The sequence below is a fragment of the Mytilus californianus genome, unplaced genomic scaffold, assembly GCF_021869535.1.
Source record: "Mytilus californianus isolate M0D057914Y unplaced genomic scaffold, xbMytCali1.0.p SCAF_11, whole genome shotgun sequence".
NCBI classification, from domain to species: domain Eukaryota; kingdom Metazoa; phylum Mollusca; class Bivalvia; order Mytilida; family Mytilidae; genus Mytilus; species Mytilus californianus.
This window is the reverse complement of record NW_026262593.1, coordinates 73840441-73859882: the sequence shown is the minus strand read 5'-3', so window position 1 is coordinate 73859882 and position 19442 is coordinate 73840441. Positions and strand designations below refer to the sequence as shown.

General features: G+C 33.5%; 1 protein-coding gene across 3 annotated transcripts in view; it reads left to right on the top strand.

The window, feature by feature from the left end:
* Positions 1-2310, top strand: part of LOC127720682 (uncharacterized) — a 33061-nt gene extending 30751 nt beyond the window's left edge. For all 3 annotated transcript variants that reach the window (XR_007990925.1, XR_007990924.1, XM_052227403.1), the window contains one exon: positions 1078-2310. Coding sequence is in view for 1 of the 3 variants with exons in the window: in XM_052227403.1 (XP_052083363.1) it covers positions 1078-1112 (35 nt within the window). In the remaining 2 variants the exon portion in view is untranslated. The remainder of the gene's footprint in view (positions 1-1077) is intronic.
* Positions 2311-19442: the final 17132 nt, after the last annotated feature.

Sequence of the window (19442 nt, the reverse complement as noted above, 5' to 3'; positions counted from 1 at the left end):
ATGCAATATCTTTTGTGTGTTTCTACTTTTATTCATTGTGACCAAGTTTTCCCAGTGTCTTGTGGTTTTTTATCAGTTGCCTCTACGATTTCCGTAGAAAAAAAACGAAATAGACAATAAATTTGACCCCAAACGGTGACTGGGGGAAAAAAATATGATCACTTCAGATCTTCTTCCGACCGACAATAAAACCCTTGCAAAAGTGGGGCGTCCGTTTGACTGTGCGATAGGTATCAAGTACGCAGCCACGTGCGGTCAGAATTAGGACTTTAAATCCGATGCGTCGTGTAGACGCTCTCTGCACGTTAAGATGTCCGTGGTGGCCTGTTGCAAGGCAAAATTTCTGTCCCTATATCATACCCTCGTCTTCCAATTGGCAGTCTGAATTTCCCGACCTGCAACCCAGTTGACCTCGTTTTCTGGATCTACCTATTGTATTTATTGTTAATTTGTTCTCGTCCTGAACATGCATGAAATATTTGCCACTGGACGTCAAGCAACCGACAATCTATCAATCAATAAATTCGTGTTATTCTTAAAAACAAGAATGTGTCAATAGTTCACGGAAGTCCAACTCGCACTTTCATTTTCCTTGTTCAGTGGACCGTGAAATTGGGGGTAAAAACTCTAATTTAGCATTAAAAATAAGAAAGATCATATCATAAGGAACATGTGTACTAAGTTTCAAGTTGATTGGACTTCGACTTCATCAAAAACTACCTTGACCAAAAACTTTAACATGAAGCGGGACAGACGGACGGACGGACGACCGGACGCACAGACCGAAAAACAAAATAAAAATCTTTTCCCAAAACAGGACGAAAAATATATTCTACAAACAAGATAAATATTAGCGCGTCTAGGCCGCACAATAGTAATAAGCATGTGTAGCAACCGATGAAAAAAATCAATCCTCAAAAAATCCTTGAAAGTTTGGGGTTGTGAAAGATTTGATATAGTGTACACATCAACAAAATATTTTTCAAATTTCAATCTCTTTAAGTCGTTAACTGCATTATATTTTTTAACCAATTATGTTTTAAAATAATAAATTCGATGCATCATTTTCTATTTCAGAAAATTTATCAACCACAAAAGAATCATTCACCTAAGCTCAAACACCTGTCAAATACAACCTTCCTGTTTCTGTCACTTTGCGTCAACAGTTAAATATCCAAAAGTCAAAGAATGAAAATCAGATCATTAACAGCTGTATCAAAACAGGCAATACATTAGTGTTTAACGACTATGATAATAACCGACTTATTATTTGTAATTCAGACGGTACTGATATCCATCACATTCCTCTGTCCTATACACCATATTATATGACATTGGTGAATAGTAATACTGTGGCAGTAACCTGTACACGTGACAGAACCATACTGATAATAAATATATCTACAGGTTCTGTCACCCGTACAATCAACACCAGTGATTACTGCTTCGGAATATCATATAATGATAATAACCTGTACGTTGATATTGATCAGAGTATAATATATGTGATGGACCTGACAGGTAAAGTAATACGTACTATACCTTTACCTTCATACGATATCGGCGACATTACAGTAGACAGAGACAGGTTAGTCTGTATAGACGATACATCAATATACTGCTGCTCGTTAGATGGAAAACTAATTTGGAAGTTTGAAATGGAGGGATTTCAAGATTTAGGTCGTGTGACAACAGATAATGAGGGGAATGTCTATGTGACTTATTTTAACACCAACACAGTAATAGTTGTATCAGACGATGGCAAACATCATAGAGAACTTCTCACTAAATCAGATGGATTGAATGTGCCGTGGGGAATTTATTTTGACAAACAAGAAAATATTCTGCTTGTTTGTAATCATTTTGACGGAAAGGCTTTTCTTTTCAACGTGAAAAAGAAACTAACATAAATAAACATAAATAATTCTGTCAGACAATGAGTTTATTCGGACTCGGATCTGTTTATGCATTTAGTCATTCAAAATAACTTCTATTTATCTATTTTTTCTTTACTATTAACTTAATTGCTTGTCATGATCTTTACAGTTGTATTCCGTATTCAGATTAAAGACAATATTACAATTATATTATGTACTAGTTTTGTGTGATCAACGCTTTCTTTTCATGTGTGACAAAAAATCAACTTTATATAGATATTAATAGAAATGTTACAAAGACGATTTGTTCTTTGATTCACGTCCACTTACTGTTTGATAGTTGGAGAAAAAAAAAATCAAGAGAAAAATTTTAATTTAAGTCATATGTATGTTCTCAATATTTTTGTTATTCGAAATAAATATTCTATATAGATGGGTAAGTTGTAAATAATATCGGAACAAATTAAACATCGTATTGTGTCGTTAGGTTGCTGTCTCATGGACTGATACTCTTTTTTTCCCTTTATTTGATAATTCATTTCATCCCGGTAGACTTACATATACATTTTATATACAAATAAATCAGATATATACATTGTTTATTTTTTCTCATCCTGAATATGCATGATATTTTTGTCACTGGACGATACACAACCAACAGATTAACCAATTAATTCTTCTATTCATATCAAACTTTATGGGTTAGGTTTATTCGTTTGTTTAGCTCCGGATTTGATGAACTGTTTTAAAATTTTGATGTTGATGAAATAGAAGTAACACATGGTCTAACACCATACAAACTGATATGACTGTTCCAATTAATTTGTGTCCTACATCCAGATAAAATCTCGGTAAAAACTAAATTACGGAAAGATTATGATTGATTTTAAATCTTCCTTGGCTGTTGTATTTGATAAATGTTGTTCGAATATTAATTTTTCGGCACTTTTAAAACATTTGAACATTCATTTTTCCTATATATTTTATTATTCAAAATCAAAAACTTTTTCCGAGTAGGAAACAATGTATATGCTCCTATCTTTTATGTATAATTTATACTCTTATGAGAAAGATATTATCCAGGAAAATGTTATCAGGCGTTTTCATCTAAATAAAAAATTCTTACTGAATCAAATGTATTGAATAGACCGTTAGGAATTAATTTTATCATACAAGAAAAAATATTCTGCCTGTTTGTAATAGAGATAACGGAAAAGATTTTTTTTTTTTTGACGTGATAAAGAAACTTGCATAAATGAACTTAAATTAGTTTATTCGAATTCGGATGTGTTTTTGCATTCAGTTATTCAAAATGGATTGTATGTGTTTGTGTGTTCTCTGCCGAATACAAATTCAACTTAGTCAATTGTGATTTAATTTACATAATTATTACCTTGCTTTCTTATAAGTTCTGTATGAGGTATTCCGTGTTCCGATTTTTAATTAAATATATTTTTTATGTGTTTGTATTATAATATCATCGCTAACATGTTATGTGCGATAACACAACAGCTTTATATGAAATTTGCGGGAAATTTTACTTAGGCCAAGGACGTGTTATTCTTGGTTCACTTCCACTTGCTAGCTTGGTTGTGATGATTGGTATAAAAACTCAAAATATATTTCAGAGCATCTTTTAAAACCCGCAAAAATATATTGTGTTATGCATACATTATTAACTTGACTCGTTTTTCATGTGTCGGATTATTTGTCCTCGAAATTAAAAAAAATAAATAAATCTACGGATGTTTAGAAAAATAGAACAACTTTTAAATTTTAATGTGTCGCTTTCATTCTTCAGTTCAGTCCTAACGAAAACGAAGGTCAAGGAAAGAAAGCCCAAGTGGTATACGCCAATGACACCATTCGCAAACGAAATAAAACATGTGAAATAAACGTTAATGAAAATACCCTAACGGCAAATTAAATAAAGAATCTACGTCAATGATGCAGTACTTCCAAGGTTACAAAACATAAAAAAGATGTGACCTATGTGAATGAAACAGTAACCAAACGACACAAAGACACATAAAAGGTGTGTCATATACGCCAAGGACACAGTACTCAAACGGAAAAAAAAGACGTGGAATATACGTCAATGAGACATTGTCATTGTCCTTCGACCCAGACAACAAAAAAGGTATTGCATATGAGTTGCAACCTTAACGACACAATCACTAAAGAAAGATGTGGCATATACTTCAATGAAACCCAACTCCAAAGAATAAAAACAAATGTGGAATAGGCTAACGAGACAAATCCTAAAATAGGATTATCGTATAAATCAATGGCACAGTACTCTAATGAAATGAAAAATAAAAACAAATGTGTAACTCATCAACACAACAAAACAATAAAACTGTGGCATATACGTCAATGATTGATTGTTTGTTGCATACCGTCCAGTGGCAAACTATTTCATGCACGTTCAGACGAGAACAAATAAACAATAAAGATAATAGGTAGGTTAAATTCGGGATAGAGGCCGTCCGGGATGAACGTCGGGGATATATTGACTGCCACTTAAACATGAGGGTAAAGTGCATTGGGACAGAGTTTTTGCCTTGCAACAGGCCTACTACGGACCCCTCAAAGAAATGGTGCCAGGGTTCGTAACGTGCTCAGAGCGTGGTGCTCTCTCGACAAGGGTCATCAGATTTAACGTTCCCATTCTGAACGGACAAGGCTGCGTACTTCGCTAAATGACGCCCCACTGTGACAAGGTATTTTTTCTGCCTGTCAAAAGAAACATATTTCTATTCCCCACTCTTCCTGCGAATATAAATATACGTCAATGAATGAAAACTTAAACGACACAAATCACAAAAAAAAAGTAGAATGCAAGTCAGTAAAACTGTACTCCAACGACAGGGAAAAAATAAGACACTTACGTCAATGAATCAAAACTTAAACGACACAAATAAAAAAAACAAAATGTAGAATGTAAGTCAGTGAACTGTACTCCAACGACAGGGATAAAATGAGACATTTACGTCAATGAGACCGTACTCCAACGACACAAATGGCAATTTAAAATGTGACATATATGTCGACGAAACAGTAATCACAGATGTTAACAAGACAGTATCTGTACATTCAAAATGGTGTAAAAAGTGGCATTTATATTTCAGTAAACCAACGAGACAATATCTTCACGACGTAAACAGTGAATGAGACATTAGAAGCAAATATTGCATATACGCTGGAGAAAAAGTGCACCAAAGACAAAAATACTAAAAAAAGGTTCCATATACGCAAAAAGACGATACTCCAATGACACACATAGTTTTAAAAAAAAATCTGTCATATAATCCCATGAGACTGTAAACCACCGACACTAATAATAAAAGGCTGTGGCATTTTCGCCGACAAGAAAGTATACTAACGACGCAAATAGTTAAAAAAATGCGACATCAATGACAATTAGTCAGTGTTCCAACGACAGTAAAATGGTTTGGCATATACTTCAATGAGACTCAAACGACACAAATATATATAATAACTAGAGTCTCTACAGAGCCTGTGTCGCTCAGCTTGGCCTATGTGCATATTTAACAAAGAACACTCCAACATTGAAGACGAGAATAGAAGTTATGACAAAAGTCACTGTAAGTTTTGTTGATCTTGTGTTTCTGATCACTTAGTCTTTTTAGTTTCTCTCTATCTTCTTTAGTGTTTGCTCAGGACACAAAAGAGGAAAAACAAAGTCCTCATTTAATCATCAATCACTCCTAAGGATAGTGACACTTACAGTACAGGACTTTACCTATAGCTGATGTGGCTATGTGGTTAGATGAACAATTTGACGCAAGATAGATCGCGTGTTCAAGCCTCACTATCGGATGTGAAAATTAATTTCCCATATTAAATGTACCTTTACCTTCAATTACAATTAAGACAACTTATATGCATGCTAAAACCAAGTTAAGAAAACTATATTGCATAACTGACACCTCCTCCTTCCTTTGTTTATGTTAATTCTTACCCTGAGTACCCAACCATACAAGATTATCATTGTATGTTCAACAAGTATTCTTTTGTCTAGGACTCATTCTGTAAAGAGTTTTGGTTAACGCATCTTTTTACAGAAATGTGAGCCATTTATTTGACTCACAAACTCGTTATTTTTTATGTTATGACCATTGACAATTTAACGCACCGGTCACGTTTTTCTTCTTTCTATATAAAGTTAGAACCTAATTCGATTCCAAATTTTGAATACTAAATGACAAATAAGGAAAATGATAACGATTCATCTTATAATAATAATATATTTTAGATGTTTGCTACTTTTTCCCGTCATGGATGTGCATAAAATATTTGTCACTGGACGTTAAAAATACAACTATAAATCAATACACCAAGGGTGATTCTAGTTTATATATATATTTGTTTTCAATTTAGACTTTTATATATATATATATATATATATATATCTTTAGGTTATAACAACTACAACCCATACAACAACATTAACACGAAAGACTTCAATGCCTAAAACAACAACCACAATAAGGACATCCAGACCTGGGACAACAACCGCACTATAGGCCTCTACAACCAAGACAAAACATTATACCAAAGATCTCCATACACGAGACACAAACACCCCTACATCCGAGACAACAACTACCAAACAAAAGACCTCTACACCCGAAACAACAACAACCAAACCATAGACCTCTACACCCGAGACACCAACAATAACAACCTTACAAAAGACCTCCAGACCTCTTCATCTGAGACAACAACAACCACACCATACACCATACACTTTAACACCCGAGACAACAACAACCATACCAAAAACATCCAACCTAGGACAACAACTACCACATCTAAGACCTCAATATCCGAAACAAGAACAAAGACATCAACACACAAGACAATAACAACCACACCAAAGACCTTTATACCTCCAGACAACAACAACCAAACCAAAGATATCTACAACCGTGCCAACAACAACCACGAAAAGACCATCACTCTCGAGCACTAATAAAACAATTTAGATCTGAAACGGTCATTTTGGTCTGACCAGCTCTTAAATATTTTATTGCGTCATTTTCAGTTTTTCAGTCATTTTTTTAGACTTATTCACTGCGGTAAATTCAGTACTGTTCAGACCATTCGCTTGCAGCCAAATTAAGATATGTTCAGTCAATATTCGGACTGTTCAGTATCTGTTATTTACCTGTGCATATCACCATCATACTGAATTCTCCTAAATGCTACTGAACAATACTGAAATGACTACAAGCGAACTGTTTGAACCGTACTGAATTTACTGCAATGAATTAGTCTGCAAATTTACTGAAAAGCTGAACATGACTGAAAAATATTTTGCTTTGACTTTTCAGATCCTGTGAAGATTAAAATGACCGTTTCATACTAAAATTCATTTACTAGTGTCGAGACAACAACAACCACACCAAAAACCTCTACATACCAGACAACAACAACCACACGAAAGACCTATATACCACCAGACAACAACAACCAAACCAAAGATATCTACACTCGTGACAACAACAACCACAAAGACCTCCACACACCAGACAACAACCACACCAAAGACAACAACAACCACAACAGAGAGCCTCACATCCGAAACACCATTCACACAAAGACCTGTACACTCCCAGACAACACATTCTCACCAAGGAAATCTACTCCCGACACAACAATAACCGAACCAAAGACCTCTACACCCAAGACAACACCAACCACACTAGAGACAACAACAACCTTAAACAGACCTGTAGACATCCACATCCGAGACTACACCAATGAACTACACCCGAGACAACAACATACAAACCACAGACCCTCACACCCAAGACAACAACCATACCAAATACCTCCATTCCGGTGAAAACAACATCCACACCATTATCCTCTACACCCTAGAACAACAACCACATAGAGAACATCCAAACCCGAAACAACAACCACAACAAAAACAACAACAATCACACCAAAGACAACAACACCAATACCAAAAATGTCTGCAAACGAGACAACAATAACTACACGAAAGGTCTCTTTACTCCAAACAACAACACGGAAGACAACAAAAATACTAAAGCCACAACAACAACAAGACTAACACACCCGAAACAACAACAATAATTAAAAAGACCTACACCAGAGACAACAACATCCAAAACAAAGACGTCAACACACCCGAAACAACAACAATACCGAAGACATGTACACCAGAGACACCTATATCCACAACAAAGACGTCCACACCTGAAACAACATTCACATCAAAGACCTCTACACCCCCAGACAACAACTACACAAAATACATCTACACCCGAGACAACAATAGCCCCATCAACGATTGTCAACCCCGTGACAACTACAACCACGCCAAAGACATCTACACGCTAGGCAACAGCAGCCACATCAAAGACCTCCACCCCAGACAACAACAACCACACTAAAGACATCTACACGCGAGACAACAGCAACCACATCAAAGACCTCCAACCCAGACAACAACAACCACATCAAAAACATCCACCTGAGATAACAACAACCTTACCAAAGACCTCTTAACCCGTAACGACAACAACCACCCCAAAGAGCTCCATTTCAGAGACAAAAATATCCACGACAAAAACCTTCATACTCGAGACAACAACAACCTTACCAAAGACCTCTAAACCCGTGACAACAACCACATCCTTTTCAGAATTTTCCATCATTAGTAAGAGGTAGTATTTCATATTATTTTGGATTACATGTACTTGTCATAAAAAAGAGAAAGATTTACAACTTGTCTTTTTTTTAATTCAAGAATTAAACAGATTGTATGGCACCATAAATAGCTGAGGCATAAATAGTTTTACCCTGTCGTTCTGGCTTACCAACTTTAAGTTTTTTCAAATTCCATGCATGTTTGATAGAATATGTTTTCAATTACACTTTTTCTCGGCTCCTGCAGTCCTCAGGCACTGATGAAATACCAAGCCATGTAGAAGGGTGTGGATCACTGTCACTTATTACCATGATTACTGATAATTGGTCACAGTTTGGTGTAGTATTTTGACAAAGCAAAGCTATCTGTTTTTAAATAATCTAGAGTACCCCATTAAACTAATAAAACTGTTGTTAAGGAACGTGGAGTTATCACATAATTAATAATTGTCGTTAAGGTTTGTGTCGACAGAAGTTGGAAAAAAGGAAGGACATTCTTCAAAATTTTAAATAAGTTCTGATGCTGAATCTCTTACACTTGAGTCTTGTGTTTGCATGACAGACGGTTATTTTAAATACTGTGTTGTAATTGACACTAGTTTACAATTAAGAGAAACAAAATGGACAATGTATAATGCTTTCTATAGTCTGTTAAAGCAGAATACAAAATAAACTTTGAAAATCAGTAGTTGATATTCGTACTTTAAACTGTCGCAAGTTGATGGTGTAGCTGCAGATGTTTGAGCTGTGTCAGACTTCTGATAAGATAGTTTAATGTTGTGTATTTCAAATGCCCAAAGAACCATGTGACAGTCTTCATTTCTTTGGCACATTAAGGGAAAGAACATACTGGCTTTGATTCAGAAATTGCAGTTTAAGTACGATAGGCTTTTGTGGGATGTACACGTATGCAGCCAGGTCAGGCAATTTTTTTTTATTTAATATCATTCACGTCAATTTTTATTATTGTTTGGTGTTATCTCTGTACATTGGTTTAAACTTCTTCAACTGCGACCTCGGTTTGTTATTGATCCGTATGGGGAGATGCATGTTATTGGACTCCTTTGGGTAAAATAAGTGTTGGATTTTGTTACTTTTAATAATATACATTCTTTCTTTGTGACACCGCCTCCCCCCCCCCCCCCCTTTTCCAAAGGGTGACTTGGTAGAAGAAATATGGTCACCGTTGGTCTTCCTCTGACATGCAGTTAACCCTCGCCAAAGTGGGGCGTCCGTTTGTGTGAGATTTACAAGTTCGCTGCCACGGGCGGTCAGAATGGGGACGTTAAATTTGATGTCTCGTGTGAAGAGAGTGCCACGTTCTTTGCACGTTAAGAACCCTTGCAACAAATTGTTATGGGGTCCCTATCCTGTATACCCTCATTTTACTTTGGCAGTCCAAATTTCCCCCGACCTTCATCCCGGATATCCTTTATTACAGGCCTTTTGCGAAAGTTTTTCTCAAACATAAGTTGTTTTCGTGATTTTCGATTAAAATCATAACAGGACTTATTACATAGATAACATTTTGGTCAATGTTTATATCTATCCTTGAAGAAGATTATCTTTCATAAAGAGTTGATTGAGATTTGTATATTTTATTTAACTGATCATATTTTTTATAATTTTTTTTTGTCAATCTGGTTAAAACTTTAAACGTATAAAAAACGTCATTAATGGGCAATAACTCGTATCATAAACTTAAATTCAAATGTTGAATATTAATCCTTTTATTTTAATATTTGCTTATATTTTTTTAAAGCTCCTTATATTTCTACGTGTTTATACATTCCTGGAGTCGGTTTCACAAAATTTGTTTACGATTGATGGTGATGAAGAATTCAGGATACTTACTATCAATCTTAGTCGTTTTTGTAAAACCGACCCCTGACTTTCAAGGTCTAAGCGTTTCCTAAGGAAAAACATTCATCGGATGCAGGATATTTCTAAAGCGTTATATAAGAATATACAGAAAAAAGTAAAATAATAAAAATACCGAACTCCGAGTAAAATTCAAAACGGATACCTTATATACATATCGCATAATTGTTCAGTGTTCATCAACTTTTAATTCCTTATTTTGCTCAAATATAGCAGGGAATAAAGGCCAAGGGGATTACGCATCGATCGGATTGTTTTTTTTTTTTTTTTTTATGTTAATATAAACTTATATAATTTGTTTTCAAAATATCAATGTAACAAGCGGCGTTTGAAGCAATTCTTTCCATAATGAATAGACAAACACAATGCATGTACATATGTATTCCAATAACAAATTTAAACAGATAATCAGATTGTATCAAAAAATGTTTGATGTGGTTTCGGTATGGCGACAGGCTTTAATGTATTACTTATCTTGAACATGCGATTTATTTGTTTTCCTTTCAAAAGCAATTTTCTTTTTCATAACTTATTTGTGGTAAACAGTTTCTTATTTACCTTTAAATGTCACAATAACCAATATTAAAAGAGGAAAGACTGCGCACTTAAACAAAAAAAAAAAACACTTTCGGAGATTAAATGACGTAACGATTAAACAAACATCTAAACTATAATGATGCTCATGTTTACTTTTTTTGAAATCAAAATATTTGGGACAATTATTTTCACTATTCTCAAATACACACTTTTTCGACTGCTTTTCGTTGCAATCCCACTGTGTCTAAACTACCCCGGCAAAAAATGTTTGGACTCGATGGTATCTAATATCCGGTACGGTGACGGAACATCAATAGACAGAGAAAAAGCAGTTTTCTGTTTATTTATTTGTTATTTTTATGATATCGAAGAATATATATATACATATATAACTATTTTCTATTGTGAGATGTAATATTTTCTACAACCGTTCTAGATTAACCGAGAAATAAGTAAAAATGCACGTCAAAATGACGAATTGAGTGAACCTTGCCTCGAATTTGTTTAATTTCTCCTGAAATTGTTCATATGGTACGGAAAGAAAGGTACGGAAAGAAAGATATTAACATGGAGATTGCAAACAAAACTAGTCACTTTGAGCACCTCAATCCTTGTATTTCTGCGTATAGAACGAAAGAAATAGGTCATGATAAAATGGAAGCACCCGGTTTTGTCAATGTTGTTTACTACACAATGACCCGGTTTTGTCTATGTATAGAACCCGGTTTTGTTTATTTTATGAAAAACAACGTTAACACTGGTACCCTGAAACAAAAAAATAAATTTAAAAATGGCTGATCATGTGGGTTTTTTAACCAGATATCTCAATAAAGCGTGTGGCCAAGTTTAATTAAATTGTAACAGAGGAGAAGATTTTTGTAAGATGATAGGAAAAAAGGCAAATAAATGGTAAAAATCGTAATTAAAGGTCAACAATTCTTACAAGGATATCGACCAAGTCGACTTATTCGTATATATTGTCTTGCTGATCATTTTTTGCTATATAACTTTTATATATTTCAAGATAATAGACAGAAATGGAAAAAAAGGAGAAATTTGTCATTCAAGGACATTAACTTCTATAAGAATTCGTGTGAGAATTTTGGTGTGTATGGACAAAAGGTAGAGCTCAACATTATGAACATATCTGCCCCTGTTAAATTTTCTCTATCTATAGCTGTTTTCAAATAATAGACAAAACTTGCATCCCCCTATGTTCTATTTTAAGCCATGTCGGCCATCTTTGTTGACAAGCGGGGGTCATCAAAAACTTTTTAAACTAGATACCCCAATGATGATGAAAAACAGTTAAACATAAGTTCGTTAGACCTTTTAAAACCGACATAAGATTGTGGATAAGGTTTGTTAAATGTATTGTAGCCTAGTAATTTCAGAGGAGAAGATTATGTAAAAAATTAACGGAAGACGACGGACGACGGGGGCCAAGTGATGAAAAAAGCTCACTTTTCCCCTGGGGTCAGGTTAGCTAAAACCAACCAAGAATTCCAAACAAGATTGCACCGTTCTTGAATTTAAAAGTCTAACATTTCATAATTAAGGCTTACACGAACGAGATAAACTAATCAGACATGGCAAAACAACTTCAATTGTGGTTTTTTTTTAACAAATATAAATACTACGTATTATTTATACAGGAGTGACTGTTCGCACTGACATGTCGCGATTGCTGGAATGATCGTTATCGAAATTATTTTGAAGGTCTGTAAGATAAATAATTTAATAAAAGTATCTCATAAAATTAACATTGTTTATGGAACCATAAAAAAGTCAAGGTCTGATAAAACCTGCCAGACGGACATGAACACATTACAATCATTAAAACCAACCAAAAAAAAAAACTAAACATTTACCAATTAGTCAAGAAAATAAGTTCAAGGTCACTTAAATAGTCATGTGCGCCATACGAGCAAATATAGTTGACCTATTACTTATGGTATTAGAGATATAGACTTGAACACGAAATGTTAACCTTGATCATAGATATCAACCATTATCAGCTATTCATTTTGTTATGAAATCGCTGAACCATGAAAATGAGGTCAAGGGCAATGGACACGTATTCCTATAATTTGTGTGAGAAGTTTCCTTGACAATCCTAATTTTCTTTTCAAGGCTTATTCTCTCATGAGATATCACATTATTATTCAGTGTTAATGTTTAGACAAGAAAACGGTACAATGAATTTGTGTCAGGCCCGTTAACAGCGTCAAATTTTTGTTGATCATGTTTTTGATGGAAAACTTTGATAATAAAATTGAGAATGGAATTTGTTAATGTGTCAAAGAGACAACGACCAAACCAAAGAGCAGAAAATAGTCGAAAGCCAAAAATGGGTCTTCAACTCAGCGAGAAAATTCCGCAACAGGATGCGTGCTTTAGCTTGCCATTTAACAAAAATGTGTACTACTTCAGTGAACATGGACGTCACACTAAACTTGAAAACATATAAATGAACTAAAATAAAAAAACATCCAAAAGCCCAGATTATCCTGAAATATGACAAGCCAGGCACATTCATTCGGCGGGTTTTAACATGTTTTGTGAAATCCAACCATTCCGCTCTATTTCTAGGCCAATACAGAATTAAGAAACACACAACAATACGCATAGTAATACTCAGTTTAAATGAAGTCCGAGTCCGATATCAGATTACGTAACAAAAGAAACTAATCAAAATGACAGTGATATATAACTTAACAAAGGACTACTAGGAATTACTGACATGCCATCTACATACCTCAATTAAACTGATTGAAATATTAACTATTCATCATATGAAAAATGAAGCACAATCAATCTCATTAAGGTTTTAGTATCCTACCAACATAAAATATATGAAAAGAACATAATCCGTATCATGCCAACTAGTGGTTTTAGAATAAATGAGTTCATTTCCGATGCAAATCCTATAAACCAATCAATATTATTACCAACATATGCAATTTTAATGTCAATTTCATTATAATATACCCTATAAAGTGACAACAGGGCTTTAGGCAGAATACAGTTGAAACAGTTAACCGTGTTGACTAACAGTAGTTTCCCTTGACATGTAAACATAATTTATCTTTTTCTCTCTGCTAACGATGATAAGGGAAGACGAGTACTTATTCTGAGTTGTTTACACAACCACATTTTTAATATTATTCCAAAGCCATAATGTAAATTAATCGTTCAAGACTGTTAACCTTAAGTGTTCGGTTACATTTATCTCACTTGTATTTATGTCCTTGAACTAATATTGAAGACTAATAAAATTCAAATTAAATTATTATTAAAATATTAAATTTATTAGAAGGTTAAGAGTCTAATTTTAAAATCGGTTAACAGGTGAATGCATGTGGGTGGAAAGATCGCAATTATTCTAACTTCAGAAAGTATTTTACATGGTCAGTGCATACTTCAATCTGGCAAGAACATGATTGAATCCTCTCCAAAAGACATTTTTCCTTCTAATTGCCAAGCCGTTGAGAAATTGTTTACGTGAAATGGTATAACCTTTTAACAGTGTAATTTTACCGTTCAAAGTGTAAACTTCACAACATAATATAATACTTAACATTAAACAAAGTTCAAATTTATATGATTAGATTAAATACTTGATTATTTAATTTATACAAATTCTATAATTGTTTAAGGATATGATAATAAAGTTACATCACGGGATTAATATGCGCGATATTAGTTTCGCAGATACATGCATATATTTAGAAGAATTGTGTGATTGGTGATAAAAGAATGAAGACATATTTCTAGTTATAAGCTATATACCTATCCTGCAACATTCAATATGATTGTCATTTTGTAGGAGACTTCCATTAAGTCTAAATTACACGACCACGAATAAAACTAAATCTTAAATGAGCAAATGAAACATATAATAACTTTTCTAGTAACTCAAGATGTTGTATCAGACTTTAAAATATTATTTTCAAAATAACGAAAATTTACGAAATGGTCGAAAAAAAGAGAAAATGAATAAACTGAGAAACGGCCTTTCTGATATTTATATTTTCTGGCGAATTGTACATCGAAATAGACACAATTTTTCAGGGATTTCTTTTCTATGACGAACGGTTGCTGCTAACAAGATGGCAATTACATCAAGGGTTTCATGGTTCGTTTTTGTGGGGTTCCTGTTGTTCAGTTTTAAGTTTCCTATGTTGTGATTTGTATACTGTTTTACGTCTTATTGGTTATTTTTCGTTTTTGCCATGGCGTGTAAGTTTCACGTCGACTTGTAAGTTTAAACATCCATTTTGTAGCTGCTGCCTTTCTTTTCCAAAATGACAAAGTCATTCATTAAAAAATTCTAGTGTATCTATTTTCCTTGAAAACTTTATTACATTTCAAACGTTCATGTTCAATACACTTTTGGATACTTTACATATATGGATGGTTTATAATGTTTTCAATTGTGTGCTTTAAGGGTTTACAATAAGACATTTATGAACCTGCTATTGTAATACTATATGTTAACTTACTGGATATGCTGATAATCTATGTGACAACTGCACGCAGGTGGGTATTAGTTGTGAAACAGGATTTGCAAGCCCTTCCAGAGCAGCTAAGTTCAGTCCCGGTTTTAAGAAGAATTAACTTACTGGATATGCTCATTTGTCTACTTAATCAAGAGCACACAGGTGGATGTCAGGTGTGGAACGGGAACTGCTAACCCTTCCAGAGCAGCTAAGTTCAGCCACGGTTTTAGTTGGGTTTGTGACGCTGTGTTTGATAAGATATCTATGAAGATATTTGTTGACTGAGTCTATATGTTGTATGTTTTTACTGAACAACGTTGTATCAGTTCGATATTTTTTCTTTTTTTTCTTGTCGCTTTAAAAAAAAGCTATTTCTGCATCAACAGTTTTCAAATGCATCTAATTTACAGTCCATTTATTTTTATTCACAGTCCTCACCACATTTAAACAGCGGTCAAATGTTATAAACTCGTTACATAACGTTGATACTTGTTTGATAGATTAAAGTCTATCATGATTTAATTGAAGAGTCAGCATGGGAAAGACGATCGGAGCATACCCCCACCTAAAATTTTCACAAGTTTTGAGAAATGTAATTTGTATGCTATTAACCAGTTTCTTTCCTCGAACATCTTTTAAATTTTCTGATCTCCATTAATAATTTCGAAGGAAGATTAAACATTGTTTATAAATTTGGTAATTTCTAGACAAGACATCATTAAATGCTCTATTATTCTAAAGTCACAGTCGATTCGATTGTCCAACCTTTTTATACAAGTTTATTATCAACTCATTGTCTTGATCTAGATTCACATGTGAAACAGTGAGATTCGAACACGCGATCTTTCCTTATTCTCTTTTCTTTATTTTTGGTCCATTTTCTCTTTTCTTTATATTTTTTGCCCATTATTCTCTATTCCGTAACCCTCCGTTCACACCCTTTAGTATAATTCACCATATAGCCTTCACAAATCAGTAAAAGACATCACTTAGAGGCCCCGAATCGCAAAATGATTGAATGCTAATCTCACGCAGGCAGGTTAATGCTGTTTTACGGTAAATTAGCTATTTATTCATTAAAAAATCATTAGAATATGAAATTATTTTAAATTTTTCTCAAGAAACTTTCATACCCAGAACTAATTTTTATCATCCCTTATATCATCCAAACTTTTAATTTATGGTGTCTCAGAACCGCCCACTTGGTTACCATGGTAATGGGCGACATTCAAAGATGGCGTGTGAACCATCATCTTCACGAGGCCGGCACACCCCAAAGAACTACACTTATGAATCAAAATAAAGTTGAATTTGGTTGATAAAAATGTTATCCTTCTTAAAATATGCCTTTTTCTAATAAAAAATATCAGAAGTGACATACAATTCAACCATGCACTACAAACCAGTAAAAGTCTGAAATGGCCTATATCTGTACTCGACTGTACTGATTTTTACTCGACCAGTCTGAATTGGTCTGAAATTTACTTGATAATACTCGACTGTAGTCTGAACCATACTTAACAGTCTGAACTTGTACTCGACCCTTACTCGACCAGTACTTAACCATTTTATACGTGTCTGAACCATGCTCGACCTAGTCTGAACCATGCTCGACCTAGTCTGAACCATACTCGACCTAGTCTGAACCATACTCGACCAAGTCTTAACCAATCAAGATCTATTTTTTGTATCTATCTATTGTATTTCATCAATTTAGGAGCTGTTTTTAACAACTATTTCCCCTGGTTAGAAATTTGAACAACAATTTGAAATTAAAAATGTATTCAATATAGCATTGAAACCAAAATTTCACAATAAACATAATATAACTTCATCACCATATTCATCAACACTTATATACATACATATATATCACCTTTAAAATAAAAATAAAACAAGCTGATCAAATAATCTCAAAACTGAATTGTGACTTATATTTTCAATGTTATTCAAATTTTTTTGAATGTTTCAGATATATTTTATGGTTACTGGACAATTTTCACCATTAACTTAAGCCTCGTATAGATTTATGGTGTCAGTTGAGTTTAGTTAATAATGCAGTGAACATTTTTTTTATTAAAATATATATAAAATAGCATATAAAGCAACTTAATAAATTTAAAAAATGACACCTTTGTTTTGTTAAACCAAGAATTTAATATAATCATGATAATAGAACTTCCATAGTAATCCTGTGATAAACTTTTAAAAAAGGAAATGTGTTCCAAAGCTACAGTAAAAATTTATTTCAATTAAATTTAAATAATTTTTGTCAAAATTAAAGACATGGCATACAAGAAGCACTTTAATAAGGTTTAATTACCTCAGTACATGTGTGTTTTACAGGTAAAAAGAAAGCCCTATTTTTTTTAAACTCGTGTATTACTTATCTAATGAATTCAAAAGGCCTTGCGATTTAAGTTTCACAAGATGTTGCAATTTTGAATGAATGTTATTTAGAATTTAATACTCTCTGACCAGGTGTGATCTTTTTCATGAGTTTGCCCCAAGCAGGAGGTATTACTTTATACTTCACCACTAATCAGAAGAACAATTTTATTAATTTCTTTAATTTTTATCCCTTTTTGATATATTGTATATAATATATCCCAAATTATAATAATAGATATATTTCTAAAATAAGGTTAAACAATTTCAGTGATTTTGTTGGCTGTTGTTACCTCATTAAAAAGATAATTATATAACTATTGTACATTTTTTGTATGTAACCATGAAACCTATATATGTAGTTTTCATCTAGAAAAAAAACACATGCCAAACAAGAAGCACCTTAATAAGGGTTAATTACCCTCAGTATATGTGTGATTTTTAGGTAAAAGAAAATCTTTTTTTAAAAAAACTCTAAAACTTTAAAAATTTAATATAATTAAATTATTATATAAGATAATTTGATTTAACTATCTCTATTCAATAAATCTGAGAATCATGTAAGAATGTAAAAATCTGTTTTTATAATATGTCTTTATTTTATTGTGGCTGTTGTCATGTCAGTTAAAAAGAAATTTATTTTAACAGTTAAAATTTAGAAAAAGTAAAGGTTATTTGGTCAAATATGGTTCAGACTGGTCGAGTATTGTTCAGACCTTTGGTCGAGTATGGTTAAGACTGAAAAAAATAGGTTGAGTACAGGTCGAGAATGAGTTAAGACTGTTTCAGACTGGTCGAGTAATAGTTCAGACTATTTTCAATGGCAAAGATAAGGGTCAAGTACAAATCAGTACAGTCGAGTATGGTTAAGACTAGGGTCGAGTAAAGTCGAGTAAAATTCAGACCAATTCAGACTGGTCGAGTAAAAATCAGTACAGTCGAGTACAGACATAGGCCATTTCAGACTTTTACTGGTTTGTAGTGATGCCAACACCAAAAACTAACTTCCATGTCAATTTTAAAAGTGTTGTTTTCATTTTAAAAACAAGAAACAGAAATCTTGGTATTCGTGAGCTTTTCAAGAATAAATATGCCACGGTTTAAAGAGATCAACAAATATTAACGGGATGCGCCAATGCCATATTTATAAATGAATGATACACAAGTCCTTAAGCGGCGACATGTAAACATTGAAATGATTCAGGTTGATTATTCCCCTTTACGGTGTCAAAATGCCGGGAAAGAAATAAACGACATTTTGATAGTTTTTGACTTGAAATGGACTCAATGTTATTTTTATCATTTTTATACTTGAATGAGTTAATGAATCTTAAAAGAATCACGGTGATTACTAATGTTATGACGGAAAAGGGGGGGCACTCTAACGTTATCCACCATATAGGCCTTCTTTGTAAGAGCTTTAGTAACCTCATATGTATTACATATGTGACGACTGTAAATAATTTTAACTTCTTTACTTACTTAACTTCAATTTTCATAGGGTTTTTACGACTTCCAGATGACGAACGGCAATACAAGCTTTATAAAA